Consider the following 14,680-nt stretch of genomic DNA (forward strand, 5'->3'; position numbering starts at 1 on the left):
ATATTTCACTAAATTATATTTCACTAAACTACTTGTAATACTATAAATTATTTCATAATATTCTACAATATTCTACAATATTTTACAATGTTCTATATATAATATTTGTATTAAATTATATGTTAAGTCATGTGCTAATCACATGTTAATAAACTAATATTAATTTTTATACTAAATATTTGATAATCGCATCCTATTAGATGGATATAACAGGATCCCGTTTACTTATAAGATAGATCACCTCAGGTCTATATATAAAATTCTTTGCAGATCTTACTATAAAAGGAAATTTTATGTTATATTGTTATGATTTTTTTCCTTTTTAGCTAATTAACCAATAGAATTTAAGAAAAAAGTAAGGTAAAACTATTAGTAAAGGGCTAATTTTTTACGGAGACCTTTATTATAAGTAAGCGGGTCCTGATATAGCTCATGATAATTTATTTATATGGTATATGAACTTAATATTAATAAAGTATATATAGATCATTAAAAAAAAAAAATTCTATACTAAATAAATAAATATCTTTATTAACTAACATTAATTTCTGTGTAATTTAATTACAATACTAAATACTTCCTATTTTATAGACAACATCAGGAAAAATAACTGGATTTTTTTATTTGAAGATAAATTGCTATTAGAAATAAATAAAGATTTAGAATAATTTTTAACAATTATCGAAAAGTTTTTATTTTTGTGTTTTTATAGATTAAGAAAAAATATAGGAGTAAATGAAATGATATTGTCTTGACTATCTGACATCAGATGTTTGCTGCTTTTGGTGAAGAAAAATTAAATCATATTGATAGTAATAATATCACTATTAAAAATTGCTAAGTAAAAAGCAAGCGAGAAAATTAGAATAGCTTATAATGTTCTTTTTTCAATCACAAATTGCTCTTAAAAATCAGTTATGCTGTTTTCAAATAGTATATATAAAGAAAAAGAATTACCAACCATATATTATTGTGTATACATATTAGTAATATACAATATATTATTAAATCCAAAAATTCAGATATAAAATGTAATGATAAATCAATAGTAAGTCATATGCATACTTTTCTGATAAATATTATCACAACACTTTAAAGTTAAAATTATTTTTAAATTTTTTTGCAAATATTAATAAATTATTAATTAATTATTAGAGAATTTTTGAAAATAAAAAACTTGTTATGCAAGAAATTATGAATGAAATCGTTGTAACTGAAGTAAAGAAAACTGAAAGAGAAAAAAAAGAATAAGTAAGAGAGTCAAGAAAGTCAAAAAGAAAAATTTTCAGAAGCAAGTAGAAGTAATAATTACAACAAATTTATAAGTAAATTATTTAGTTATTTATTATCAAAGTATTTTTGTTTTGAGTTATTCTGCTTATTAGAACAAATATTTTCTTAAATGAATGACTTGGATTCTCAATTCTCTTAATATTTTTTATTTTAATGATAAAATTTTGTTGATTAGTAGTAGCAACATTTACTTTAATGAATTTTTCAATGTTTTGTTTATGATATATTATTATTAAATTTTATATTTTCTGATTATTTGAATAAATTTGTATATCGAATTAATTGAAATACTGAAATTAATAAAAAGCTTTTAATTGCACTATATAATTAAAAAGTGATTAATATAAATTACGATAATTAATTTAAAGAATTTTGCAGATTTACTTAAAAATTTCTGTGCAGATTTTTTAATATTTGCAGATCTGTGCAGATTTATTAAAAATTTTTTATAATATGCGTTGATAGAATAGCAGATCTGCACAGAAATTTATCTTCACAGATTTTTACTTTAAAAAATTTACTGATATGATTTACACTTTTTTTTTTATTTTTATTCATTTGTAATGCACTTTCACATTAGACCAAATTTTAAGCAAAACTCATGATTACTTGATATAGCTTTCCTTTTATGATGCAAATAAGTTCCTTAAGTGCTTTGATTATATAATTAACTCATTCAATATTTTTTTTACAATTTCAAGCTGAAGAGCATAAGTAAGCTTTTTACTGGTTATTTTTTAATAATATAAAGCGAAGTATAGAAAATGGCCAAAATATATTTACAATATATAACTTCATTACTATCAGCAAATAAAGTTTTCATATTTTCTAACCTGCACTTTATTTCCTTTATATATTATTATTTATAGTAGAAGTAGAAGCTGAAGTATAAGGTGTATAGTTTCAGATATAAGGATAATAGATTTAAATAAAAAAATAGTGTTACATTTTGAGGTGAAATAAAAATTTATTTCTGAAAAAGAACTGAGCGTTAATATAAATTTTTATGTTACATAAGCATTGTATCATTACACATGATTTGTTTCTCTTAAATGTTTAATAAATAATAATTATTTATAAAATAAATTATTACCAAAAACTAACTTACAATATATAAATATTTTATGTTATATAATGTAAATAAAAATTTTTAACTATTTATTAATAAAATAATTGGAAATTACTAAACAATAAGATATAGATATTATTATTAAATGTATATATAGTTCTTTATTATACTTTAGTAAATATACGTTATATTAGAAAATATCAGTATTCTTCCTTATATTATTATATAAATTATAACTAATCCTGTAATATTATAAATTATTGTACAATATAATAAATTATTTAAGGTTAGGTCTTATTTGCTAACTTTTAATTTTTTTTAATTTTTTTTAAATAATTGAAAAACAGATTAATAATATTGATCTTAAAGATCCATTGGATAATAAGAATAATTTATCTAAAGATATTAATTTTAAAGAAGAAGTAAAAGATAGTTTTTTAAATGAATTATATAGTAGATAAACTTTTACTTCATTTGAAAATCATTCTAAAAAATATGTTTATTTAAGTAATCAAAATGAAAATGTGAAGAGGATAAAAAAGAAGAACAAATATTAATATAGTATATGCAAATCTTATATTGCAACTCCTGAAATTATTTAAAAAATAATAAAAAAAATGCTTATTTTGACCAAAAAATTTAATTACTAATGCAAACTAAAGATTTATATTTAGTTTATTTTTTACTTATTGCTTTATCAATTTACTTCTATTTGCTTTTAATTAATATTTATTTAAGATGTTTGTAATAATAATGTTTGTAAATAAATTTTAAAATTGAAGTATGAATATTATTTTAAAATTGAGATTTAAATTTGAAAGAGGATGCTGGTATCCTGTATCTTCTGATATGGAATAAAAATTTTTATTAATTAATACTAGTTTAATTTAAACTATTTAATTCTTTTAATCCTTTTATAAATTCATTGTTAAATTCAATTACAGGTACATTTGTAAAAATATCAACCCCTAATATTTGAAACTAACCTGTAATACATGTTTTTGAAAATTTTACTAATTAGGTTAAGCAAACTTGGAATATTACCTATTATATGAAATTAATTATAATTATCTAAATATGTAAATATAAAAGAATTAATTATATTAGATATTTTAAAAAAAAAAATATTATACCTGCAGATCTGCATAATGCGTGTAGTACAGATCGTCGAATAACGCTACAGCCTACATCCTACAGCCTACAGGAAACTTTTTGATATTTAAAATAACGATAGTCAAAATAGTCAAAGATAATCTTTTTATAAGTTAATTTCATACGTATAATTGGTGTTATTTAATATAATAGATAATTTTTTCTTGTTCATTATAAAATGGCGACATAAAGATATTCTAAACAGTGTGAACACGTGATTCAGTTGTTTACCAAAATTATCAAACAAATTAAAATTTTCGCTAGAAAACCTTTTATAGATATAACATGTAAACAATAATATTTTTATTCTTTAATAAAAGAAATAAATAAAATTTTTCTACGCTCAATTTCGTTATTTACAAATTTCTCTAAACAGGAATAATATAATAATGGCAAATTTAATAGTGAAATTAATTATTTTTTTAATATATTTCACTAATATAATTTTCGCTCAATCAACGCCAGTGGAATTAACGGGTTTAAACCATTTTAATTTAACAACAACATGTAAAACGTCCATAGCATCTCTAGTTGAAGACAGGAGTATAAAAGAATGTTTACCAATGTTCACAATAATAACAAGCATTCCACAACTTTTACCTACAACTCAAAAAGATCCAGAATCTAAAATCGGTTTCTTAGCACAATTAATTCGACAAACATGCTCATTACCAAAGTGTTCTTCTTCATTAGTTCAAAGTGTTGCATTAACATTACAAGAAAATTGCTCTCAAGATTTACTGCAGAATAATGTAATGGCCACATTGAATATATTATTATTTTCACATTATAAACCCATACAAGAATTAGCTTGTAAAAGAGATAGTTCAAAACAATATAATCCTTATTGTATCTTGGAAACTATAATAAACATGGCGAATTCGACTGCTTTGAATAAAAGACATGTACACCATAATATAACTCTGACCTCACTTGATCCAACTATTACGTCAGCTTCCGTGGATCAACCAACTTTGCCAAGTTCAGAAACTGCTGTGGCTCCGCCAATTTCGTCAACTGCGGTAAATGATGGGAACAATAAGAATAATAGCAGTACACTTCCGATTTCACAGGAAAACTTCCCTTCACAGGCTTCGCAGGACAGCCTTTCATTATTAAAAACATTGGAATTATTACCTAATTCACTTGTTTGTACAGATTGTAATAAGGTATGAAATTAGAAATTAAATCTATCGTTATCAATTTTAATATTTAATATATATATATCTATATTTTCTAGGCTATGGTATCAGTTGTATTAAAATACCTTAATGAAAACCCAACAGCATTAAATGGAACTCAAATACAACCAACAATGATACAACAAGGTTCTCAAGCTCTTGGATTAAAATGTGGTAGTTCATTTTTGGATGGTTCAACACCTAATACAATTTCTAGTTCTCCTAAATTATTATATTCTTATATCTATAATTACGTTGGAATTTTCATTATAGAGATATTATTACTTTTATAATATCCTCTATTCTTTATACAATATATTTATGTCGACCATAATTCTAATTTCCAATAGTTTATATATCATTTATATGTATTTATAATAGAATACGATTTTATTCGTATATAATTTGTAAAAAAAGAAATCATAGTAAGTTTTATTTGAACCATCTTTTTTACATGTGGAGAAGATTGTGATCTCTTCATCGGTTCGTTCAAAAAAGAATCATGTCTCTTTTTCTTTAGACAATTATCTGATTGGTCGAAAATACCGTTCATGATATATCGATATATCTTAGAAAGGCAACTGAAACCGGTTTAATTTTCTTCCACATGGATTCCACGCCCAACTTAAGAAAAGAATTATTATTATTTAAAATTGATAAATTTAATTATCCAATAAAATATTTAAAATTACTTACGTAAACCTATGTTTATCAAATATTTGTGATCTTTAAACCAGAAATGAACGTTGAATTTAGTCAACATTTTCCTATTTTTAATTTACTTTTTTAAAATTAAGGTTCGAGTCATCTTTCATAGGCCTTTTTAGGCCTTTTGATGTCACATTTTACTGCATATAAAAATTTAAAATGAATTTGATATTTAAAATTTGAAAATTTCGAAAATTTCGTAAAAAAATTTATTCGAATTGTTCAGATTAAATATTTGTGTCCATATAATATCATATATTTCATTTTATTTCGTGTGAAAAGAAATGATTTTTTTTGCGAATGATGGGATTATCCGTTAAAATATATTGAGTAAGTATATGGTAATAATTAGTATTTTCCACAGCTTATCAATAAACTTTATCGCAACTGAATAAATGTTTTTTTTGATTCTACGCAAGTTGATATGCAAATAAATGTGCGCGCTTTTTTACTCAGAAACACAGGCACAACATAATCTATATATATAAATTGAAAATAATCTCTAACATCTAAGGAGAAATAATGTCAATTAATGTACGCCTTTCACTACACATAAATTTACAATGAAAAATGACGACAGATGAATAATGGAAATGAAATTCTTTTCTTTTTGTTATTTTATATTAGTCCATATAATAGTGGTTAAAAAATTTTATTGCATGATTATTTGCATATCGACTAATTTATTATGATAAAGTTATTATTAGGCACCTAGATGATCTATAATTATCCTCGGAATAAAATTTTTTACTATGTCTGATATATATAAATGTAATATTTTAGGACCATTTTTTTTTAAAAAAAAAAAAAAAAATCGGTTTTTTTTAAGAAAAAATGTCTACTTTATTAAAAAATGTAACTATTAAAAGTCATGAAATGACAAGGCCAAAACCTCCAGTTATCGTCGGGACAGGGTCCCTAGGAAAGATATATAAAGTACAATATAAAGGAGCCGATGCTATTATTAAGTCAGCTAAGGTAAAAAAAAAAGTTTTGAAAAAAAAATATTTATTTATTTAAAAAATTGACGATTAACGTTTATTAAAATAAATTAAAGGAAGATTTAGACGCAATTTTAGAAGAATTTCACATTCATTATAAACTTCGAGAACATGAAAATGTATTAAAATTTTACGGTATAATAAAAAAAGATGATAGAATAGCATTAATTTATGAGTATGCAACTCATGGAAAATTAACAACATTTCTAAAGAACAATTCTCTGGGTTGGGATATTAAATCAAAATTATGTCATGATATAACATTAGCATTATTTCATTGTCACGAATTAGATATATCAGATTATACTATAAAGTTAGATGATATTTATCTAACTGATGATCGGACTGTTAAAATTGCTGGTTTCAATAAAAATAATAATAAAAGGAAAAAAGAAGATAGTCTTAACGACTTTAATACTTTTCAATCTATTGGTACCATACATTGGGATGCTCCTGAAGCTATCTCTTCTGATCAAGAAATGAAATTGTCTCTTATTAAGTAAGATTACTTTTAAAGAAAAAAAAAAATGATTATTTGAATTATCACGTGTTAATCGAATCTTTCATCTTTATTTTCTAGTCATCCAAAATTAGCAAACATTTATTCTTTGGGTCTAATATTTTGGGCAAGTGCGTAATAATGCGTTATCTTTTTTAACATGACTTTTATCATGTTATCACTAACTCGCATTTACTTTTAGTTGTAATGAATGGAAAAATACCATATGAAGGCATGACACGTGATAAGATAATAGAAGAGAAACGTCAGCATAACGCAAATGAACTTTTGCAAAATCTTTTACCTCAATCAATACCATCAAAATTCTCAAATATAATTTTTAAAATGACAAAATATGCTCCAAGACAAAGACCTTGTTTACTCGAAGTACTTTGTGTATTGGAAGAATTATATGATTTTAGTAATCAAAAAGAATCATTGTTAAAAGAAAATTCGAAACAAGTTCATACAGAAATTAATCTTTTCGAGAATTTATCTTCTGATTCTCGAAGCATTAGTCAAGCTAGTCAATTTTATGCTAGTGTTCCTGTACATAAAAAATTTCAAAGTACGGATTCCATGGATTCTTTAATGAATAGTTATGACAATAATAAAAATATAAATAGTAAAAATTCTAACCATGAATATCGGCTTTCAAAAATTGATGTGGATTTATTAGGACAAATTACTATGCTGTATCTAGATTCAGAAAAATTTGGTTTTGATTGGTTCACAAAAAGTTTAAAACATTTAACTGAAACAGAAAAAAGAGATTCAAAAAAATGCTTTGAATTAATTAATTTGGACTTAAGTCGACCGCATAGGCAATGTATTTTAGGTTTCTTTTACGAAGAGGGTTTTGGTACGACTCGTGATACTAAACAAGCTTATAAATGTTATAAGAAACTGGCGGAAGATGGTAATTATTATGCTCAAAACCATTTAGCTTTATGTTATCAAGATGGTATCGGTATAGAAAGAGATGATTTAAAAGCTTTTGATTGGTTTAAAGAATCAGCTTCAGGTGGCAATGTTTCTGCTCAAAATAATCTTGCTATGTGTTATGATTATGGTAAAGGAACCAGTCCAAATCATGCAAAGGCCTTTACTTTATATAAATCTGCTGCTGAAGGTGGTAATGTTATGGCACAATATTCTCTTTCATTATGTTACGAAGGTGGTTATGGTACTGATGAAGATAAAAAAGAAGCTCGAAAATGGCTGAAAATTGCTGCTAATAATGGCAATTTAGCTGCAATTGAAACTTTAAAGGCAAGAAAAAGAAATATTGGTTTATTTTTTAAAAAAGTTTTATTTTCTAAAAAATTTGTAAGTATTTCTTATCACAAAAAAAAAAAAAAAAAATTATAACTTAATTGTTTAATTTTTAATTTAGTCGAATAATAAAATCTCTCGACCGCTTAGCCAAAACGTAGATGATGACGTATATTAAAATCTCACATTTTACATATACGAATATATTAATATATAGATTAAATCTTTTTTTATACGGGGTAATTAAATTATCTTCCAGATTATAATTTATTTATTGTGAGACCATTTTGCGTTTTAATCGAATGAGAAATAGAATCATTTGCTTCTAAATTTTAAATAAAATGCATTATGATGGTTATTTAAAAAACAAAAAATTATACATAACCTACAGTAAGGTTTTAACTCTTAGAAATGGTTGCCTGAACATATTTCCCCGAAAGTTGTGTGGTCTTTTACAGACAATTGATATTAATATATGCGATAAAAATATTCTATCTAAAATAAGTGATTCCTTGAAAATACTGTAACTTACCTTGCGAAATTTTATGGTTAAAGGTTTGTTTTTTTCTCAAGCCCAGAGAGATGACTTATTCACACCATTTATTACTTCTTCAACATAGAGTAAATTCAAATTTTAAAAGAGTTTAAATTAGAACAAATTGTGGGTTTCGTCTTCATGGTTGAAATTGTTTATGAATCGCATAGAATTTAGGTAGAAATTCATCAGGATTTAAAAAATACATTTCAGTGTCCAAACAATATATCCCTGCATGAGTATAGGTTATCACCTGATATTGTAAATGACGTGATTGTAATACGTATATTCTGCCCTATAAAAAAATTTTCTAGAAAAAACTCGGATATATGATCTAATTTGTTTAACGTAACTTATCAGCCAACCCCGTTAAATCTCCGATCATTGCCTCAATATGAAAAAGTTTTTATCGTCATAAAAAATGCTGTGGCACTCTTTAGTTGTAAAATGTGGCTAATTACATGGCATTATGTTTGTAAAACAAACGGAAATATAATTCCTGATCTGCAATGTAAATCCTACAACAAAAAACTAAAAATTATCATCAATTATTCAATTATGGTATTAAATATCAGATTGTTTGTTATTTTATGTGCATGCGGAATTCTTTCCGAGTTATATGATTTGTTTATTTTTAGATCATTTTATGAATGGATTCACCGTTTTATAATAATGCTTATTTTTTAATAAGGAAAAATTTTGAATGATTAATAAAAAAATAGTGGTCATTTACCCACTTTGCCAAACAAGTTAATTAATTTTAATATATGACTTTCTTTTTTTAAAAAAACGTTAATTTTAAAAATTTTCTAAAGAAGCTTATTGGGTAAATAACAAGATAACTAATAATATTCCAGTTGTATCAAAATCGGATGGATTCCGGTGATTTCGTAATATATTGTCATAATTGAAAGTATTAATTTTTAATATTATATATATAAAAAAAAAATCGTTTCTTGTATGCCATATTCATTAGATATATTATAACATATAATAATATACATATCGGTAAAATGAGTTGGCGGTTACACAAATTTTTCAATACGTAGAATAAAGGTGCAAAGGAATAACAACAATGACAAGGTGATGAATGAATTAAGTTGTAAGTATTATCCCAATTTAGATAATAAAATTTTTTATTTAAATAATGGAAATATATAAAATAACATTCGATATGAAAACCTATCAAATTTTGCACAACCACGCGTTATTCCCAATTGGTTTATGTTTTACGTCAAAGGAATCTTTTTTTTTTTTTCATAAATCATAAAAAAAATTTTCTAGAATTCGATTACGACATATTTTGATCAAAATGTACTTTCTCATAATAATAATATTTTGCTACAAAAAAAAAACTATAGTCTTAAATAATAATGATAAAATAATGATGATAGAATAATAATAATGATAAAATAATAATAATGTGTGCATAATCATTGAATAAAAATAAATCTTATAGGTCCAAAAAAAAGCTTATTATTATAATAATTACTTAAATCATAATAAATGTATGTATAAATCGTGTGCTTATTAAATGTTTAAAATGTGTATGTAATCTTATTTAGATACAAATATAATCGTTAAAATATACAAAAAGTAACTTGAAGTCTTTCTAATTTAAATGATTATTATTTATATCGAAAATAAACAATTCGTTGGGAGCCCAATAATTATTAGTCATGGGATAACTTGGTTGGTTAAATATGTCATAATCAGCGTTAGTGAAAGGTAAATATTCGCTATCGGGATAAACGGGAAAGTCAGAAACTGAACTTTGAGACAAAATAATATCGTCAAATAAATTGCTAACTTCTTCCATAGTATCTGCAAAGGAGGGTGAATGATCCTCGACATTATCGAAAATGGGTTGAGAAATATTTAAAGGTTGAAATTGATGTCTAGGTTGTTGTTTAGGTTCTTGTGTAGAAGACTGGGATGTTTGTTGTTTCTTGCGTGGCGATTGCGGAGTGGGAGAAGTTTTAGCTTTTTGAGTTCGTGTATTACTATTTTTGTTGGAGTGGTCACGCCACTTGCGTTGTGAAAAAGACAAAGTTTTATGACGAGTAGTAGTTAACATGGTCTTAGCTTCTCCAGCAATGACCAAGTATTCTCGCTTGACGTGTTCAGGTTCATCTTTCCAACGTGCGGATGCCATGGAGGATACATCCGTCATTTTAAATGCGTAATTATGCGCTTTTAATAATTGAACAAAAACTCTACGATAGATTAAGAACGCGTTAGGAGATCGAGATGGTATAGCCCCATTTTTTTTTCGAGCTATTAAATCTTTTGCTTTAATCGGAGGGGGAAATGGTAATTCGAAGGAAGGAGCTGGAATTACTGCATTTGCGATGCGGTTGATTGTATTTGCTTGTTCATACACAATTTGAAAGTTGTTATTCTCAATGAATGAAGACATCCTTTCTTTAATCGTTGGGGGTAAAATCATTAGGAGGAATGAATTGAACAATCCTATGAAGAAAGTGAATGATTAAAGATCAAATATGTCAGTTTATATACCGCACAGTAACGAGTAAAAAGGAATTCACTCGATATTTTATAAGTTTTTTAAAAGTCAGACGAATTGTGTATATGCTATTTATTATTTAGGAAATATTTTTTTTTTTTTTTTTAAGAAGATTTTTGCTCTCTATTTATGCACTGCAAATGGTGCCATTTACTAATACAAAAAAATTATTGTTATAAAAAATTAAAATTATTCCAAAAAAAGATCACAAGCCGTAAATTTATCTTTTTATCTTTCAATGCATGGATGATTAGATATGATGTTTCAGCAAGCAAACAAAAAGAATTCATCGCAAAACAAGAAAAGGAAAATTATTTCGATAATAATTCACTTTATGTATGCCTATAATACATTTTATTTTACATGCACAAGACTTGCAATTCGCATAAAAGTTATATATTATGATGCATACCGTATTACTTTGTCCTGAAATGTTGTAGTAGAATAAAATATGCTACAAAGACTGAGAAGTTAAATTAAAATCTGTTGTGGTTTCTTTCGAAATAATTGATATTTGCTTGGTTCTTTTTGATTCACGCGAATTACACGATCTCCTACAAGGAAATAAAATTTTATATTAATACAATATTTTTTTAAGTCAGACCAATAAATGTTTGCTTTCTCCCAAGTTTAGTATACAAAAAAAATAAATAAATAAATAAATAAAAATAAATAAATAAAAAAAAATGGATAATAAAATAAAATAAAATAAACAAATAAAAAAAATTTTTTATCATTTTACGTAGAAGATGTATATGATTGTCGACCTTATTAGGATATATTAACTTTTCGTTAAATTTCTTTTTTTAAAAAAAAATCAATTTTTACCTATTGATTTAACATCTGCTGTTTGAATTGAGATTTGGATCTTGAGAAGATTGAAAGAAATTTCTTGAATTACACTTCTATTATTTATCTAAAATTTCTTCAAATGTAAAATCTATTTTTAACATTAACATATAAAATAATTCAATAGGAACCCTTGTCCTATTTTAATTTCCAAGAAACCCACAGAAACCGCAGAAAAACAAGTCACAAGACGCGCACATTCTAAATCTGGTTGGCTAGTTTTAGACCGAATACGCCCATCGGAAATACAGAAAAGGAAATTAGTTTAAATAGTTAATTTGGTTAGATCGCCGGTTAAATTTTTACTCGGATCATCCAATCATTTTTATCACATATTACCGGCCGTTATAAAACCGCCACCGCCACTTTCTTCATTTTCAAATGTCCCATTAATCACGGAAAAAAATAATGGTAAACGTGTGTATAACGGTAGCTACGTGTAACAATATCACTTACAATTCGGTTTTAGAAGATGGTTAGCCGGAATACGGAGAACCCGGAACAACATAATGCCCAGAATTAAATATTATAAAATATATTTTATATGTGGTTAATCTTAGAAAATCTCCATTCCCACGAATTCCTAAAGCGAAAAAAAAGAAATTTTATAAATAGATCACTACATAATGTAAAATGCGCATAAGTGTTAATTTTATTCTTTCAAGAAAACAATTAGTTAAATAAAAGTACAAATTTAATTACATGAGTACCATATGGATACCAAAAATGTCATTTTAACTTTTTTTTTTTCTAAATTATTTTTATCTTTGAGTATCTCTCAAAAGTTAATAATAATTTTAGCTCCGAATTTGTAATATTAATGTACTACAGAATTAATACATTTTGCGGAAAAATCTTTGTAGTACATTTGTTCTTTGGTGAAGTTATTTGCATATTTCCAAGAACTTGATTTATGCTGTAATTCAAAAAAAGAATTTAATATCATTTATTACATTTCATTTGTCTGTGTTTGCATGGTTTAATTAATAAATTAAATATTGAAAGAGAATTTTGGATTTTCAATGCATCTTTGAAAATTTTTCACCGGATTCTCCGTTATAATTTTAAGTTCAATGCATATAGAAACTTGTTATTTTAAATGAGTACTAAAAGAGTATTTAAAATGTTATCATTTTGTAAGAAGAATTAATAATATCGAGATTTAAAGCGAAAAGGAAAGATCAATAAAAAATAAAATTATTATTTAAGAAGATAAGCAATTGTTTTATTGATAATCTAAAATATTCAATATTGATGTAAGTTAATGTTTGTTAGCAAAATGTTGCATGACAAACAAATAGTCGGTTTAAGAAAATAATAAACCCAATTACAGTGTCACTTTGACTTTAGAAGAACCAATCTTGTATATTCAACGATTCTTTTTTGAGTGTATTATTTATCCTTTTTGTAGATGCAATAGACGGCGCGTTTCACAAGATATCATCGGTAATTAGATCTATTCGAAAAAAAAATTCATGGAATATCCTATGAATATATTATATAGTCGTACATGTGTACATACATATGTAATCTTTTGTTATTTTTAAAAAAAGTATAATCACACATCATATTATATCAATTATCAGTTATGTAACACTTTTGGATTTCTTTTCGGTCATTATATTATTAAATTATTCGATCCCAATGATTAAAGAATTATGTAAAACTAAATTCATTGGCATAAATTATTAATTTCTTTAGTTCTAGATTATCATAAAGGGTAATAATTTATTGTACTTTGAATATTCTAATTTGACTTCTAATTTCACAAATAAAAAAAAGATTATATGAATTTTTCAAAAATAGCATTTAAAATTTACAAATAAGCGTCCAGCTATCTAGCAAACGTGTGTAAATGTCACGAATATTATCCAATCAACAATCAAATAAGTACTTTTAATCATACGACCAATCATTTATCTTTATAAAATGTGTAACAAAATATGTCACTGCAGCCTAACCAGAATTTTTTTTTTGCAAAAATTAAACGCGTTAATTTTTTTTAAAGATATATAAATTTTTATAGCAAATTAAAAAAAAAAACTTTATACATATCGGCTGATTGGAAAAATCAAAGCCAATTAATATTTAAGCTCAGTTGATGGGTTCATTATATAACTGATGGGTTACTTATTGTCATTTAGCATATAAAATTATGGGAGGCTTTTCTGATCAGCCGATATGAGATTATTAAATATTTTTATTTTATAAAAAACATATTTAGTAAAATTGAGATTTGCAATTTTCATCAAAATTAAAATACTAAAATTTTCAAATAAAGAAAAAAAAATTAGATTTTTTTTCTTAATACTGAAATATTGATATTTACAATAAATAATACCTTTTTTTTTATATTATTTCTTAGTTTGTAGGACTTCACAGGTATATTTGCTTGCTAAAATCATTTATGTAATGAAAAACATAATGAATTACATATTTTAGATAGCTTTAGTTTCAAACTTTATGTCCATAATATTTATTTTTTAATTAAATAACTAAATAATTATTAATAAAGTTTGCCATAGATTAAATAATTTCATTATTTACAAATTTTATAAACATATATATTTTTTTCAAATGAGATTTAGATA

General features: G+C 24.7%; 3 protein-coding genes across 3 annotated transcripts; 2 read left to right on the forward strand and 1 right to left on the reverse strand.

Annotated features, from left to right (window-relative positions):
- Positions 1 to 3,860: 3,860 nt before the first annotated feature.
- OCT59_007478 (uncharacterized protein) lies at positions 3,861 to 5,114 on the forward strand. Its single transcript, XM_025313831.2, has 2 exons — positions 3,861 to 4,683; positions 4,755 to 5,114. Exons 1-2 carry the CDS (start codon positions 3,904 to 3,906, stop codon positions 4,986 to 4,988), a joined length of 1,014 nt encoding a protein of 337 aa, XP_025186583.1. The 5' UTR covers positions 3,861 to 3,903; the 3' UTR covers positions 4,989 to 5,114.
- Positions 5,115 to 6,237: 1,123 nt separating this feature from the next.
- On the forward strand, positions 6,238 to 8,356 carry OCT59_007479 (uncharacterized protein; the record flags this gene model as incomplete). Its single annotated transcript, XM_066148962.1, has 5 exons — positions 6,238 to 6,381; positions 6,461 to 6,903; positions 6,985 to 7,034; positions 7,106 to 8,232; positions 8,300 to 8,356. 5 exons carry the CDS (start codon positions 6,238 to 6,240, stop codon positions 8,354 to 8,356), a joined length of 1,821 nt encoding a protein of 606 aa, XP_065998715.1.
- Positions 8,357 to 10,325: 1,969 nt separating this feature from the next.
- On the reverse strand, positions 10,326 to 11,162 carry OCT59_007480 (uncharacterized protein; the record flags this gene model as incomplete). The annotated part of the gene is made up of 1 exon (XM_025329360.2): positions 10,326 to 11,162. The coding sequence occupies one exon, from the start codon at positions 11,160 to 11,162 to the stop codon at positions 10,326 to 10,328; it is 837 nt and encodes a 278-aa protein (XP_025186581.1).
- Between the last annotated feature and the right edge of the window lie 3,518 nt (positions 11,163 to 14,680).

This window comes from Rhizophagus irregularis, chromosome 15 (genome assembly GCF_026210795.1).
Source record: "Rhizophagus irregularis chromosome 15, complete sequence".
In the NCBI taxonomy this organism is placed as follows: Eukaryota; Fungi; Glomeromycota; class Glomeromycetes; order Glomerales; family Glomeraceae; genus Rhizophagus; species Rhizophagus irregularis.

What these genes read in the sequence shown, in the direction of transcription:
- OCT59_007478 (XM_025313831.2), top strand. Translation starts at nt 3,904, where the DNA reads ATGGCAAATTTAATAGTGAAATTAATTATTTTTTTAATATATTTCACT. An exon ending in TTTGTACAGATTGTAATAAG is followed by an intron (nt 4,684 to 4,754) that starts GTATGAAATTAG and finishes TATATTTTCTAG; the next exon opens with GCTATGGTATCAGTTGTATT.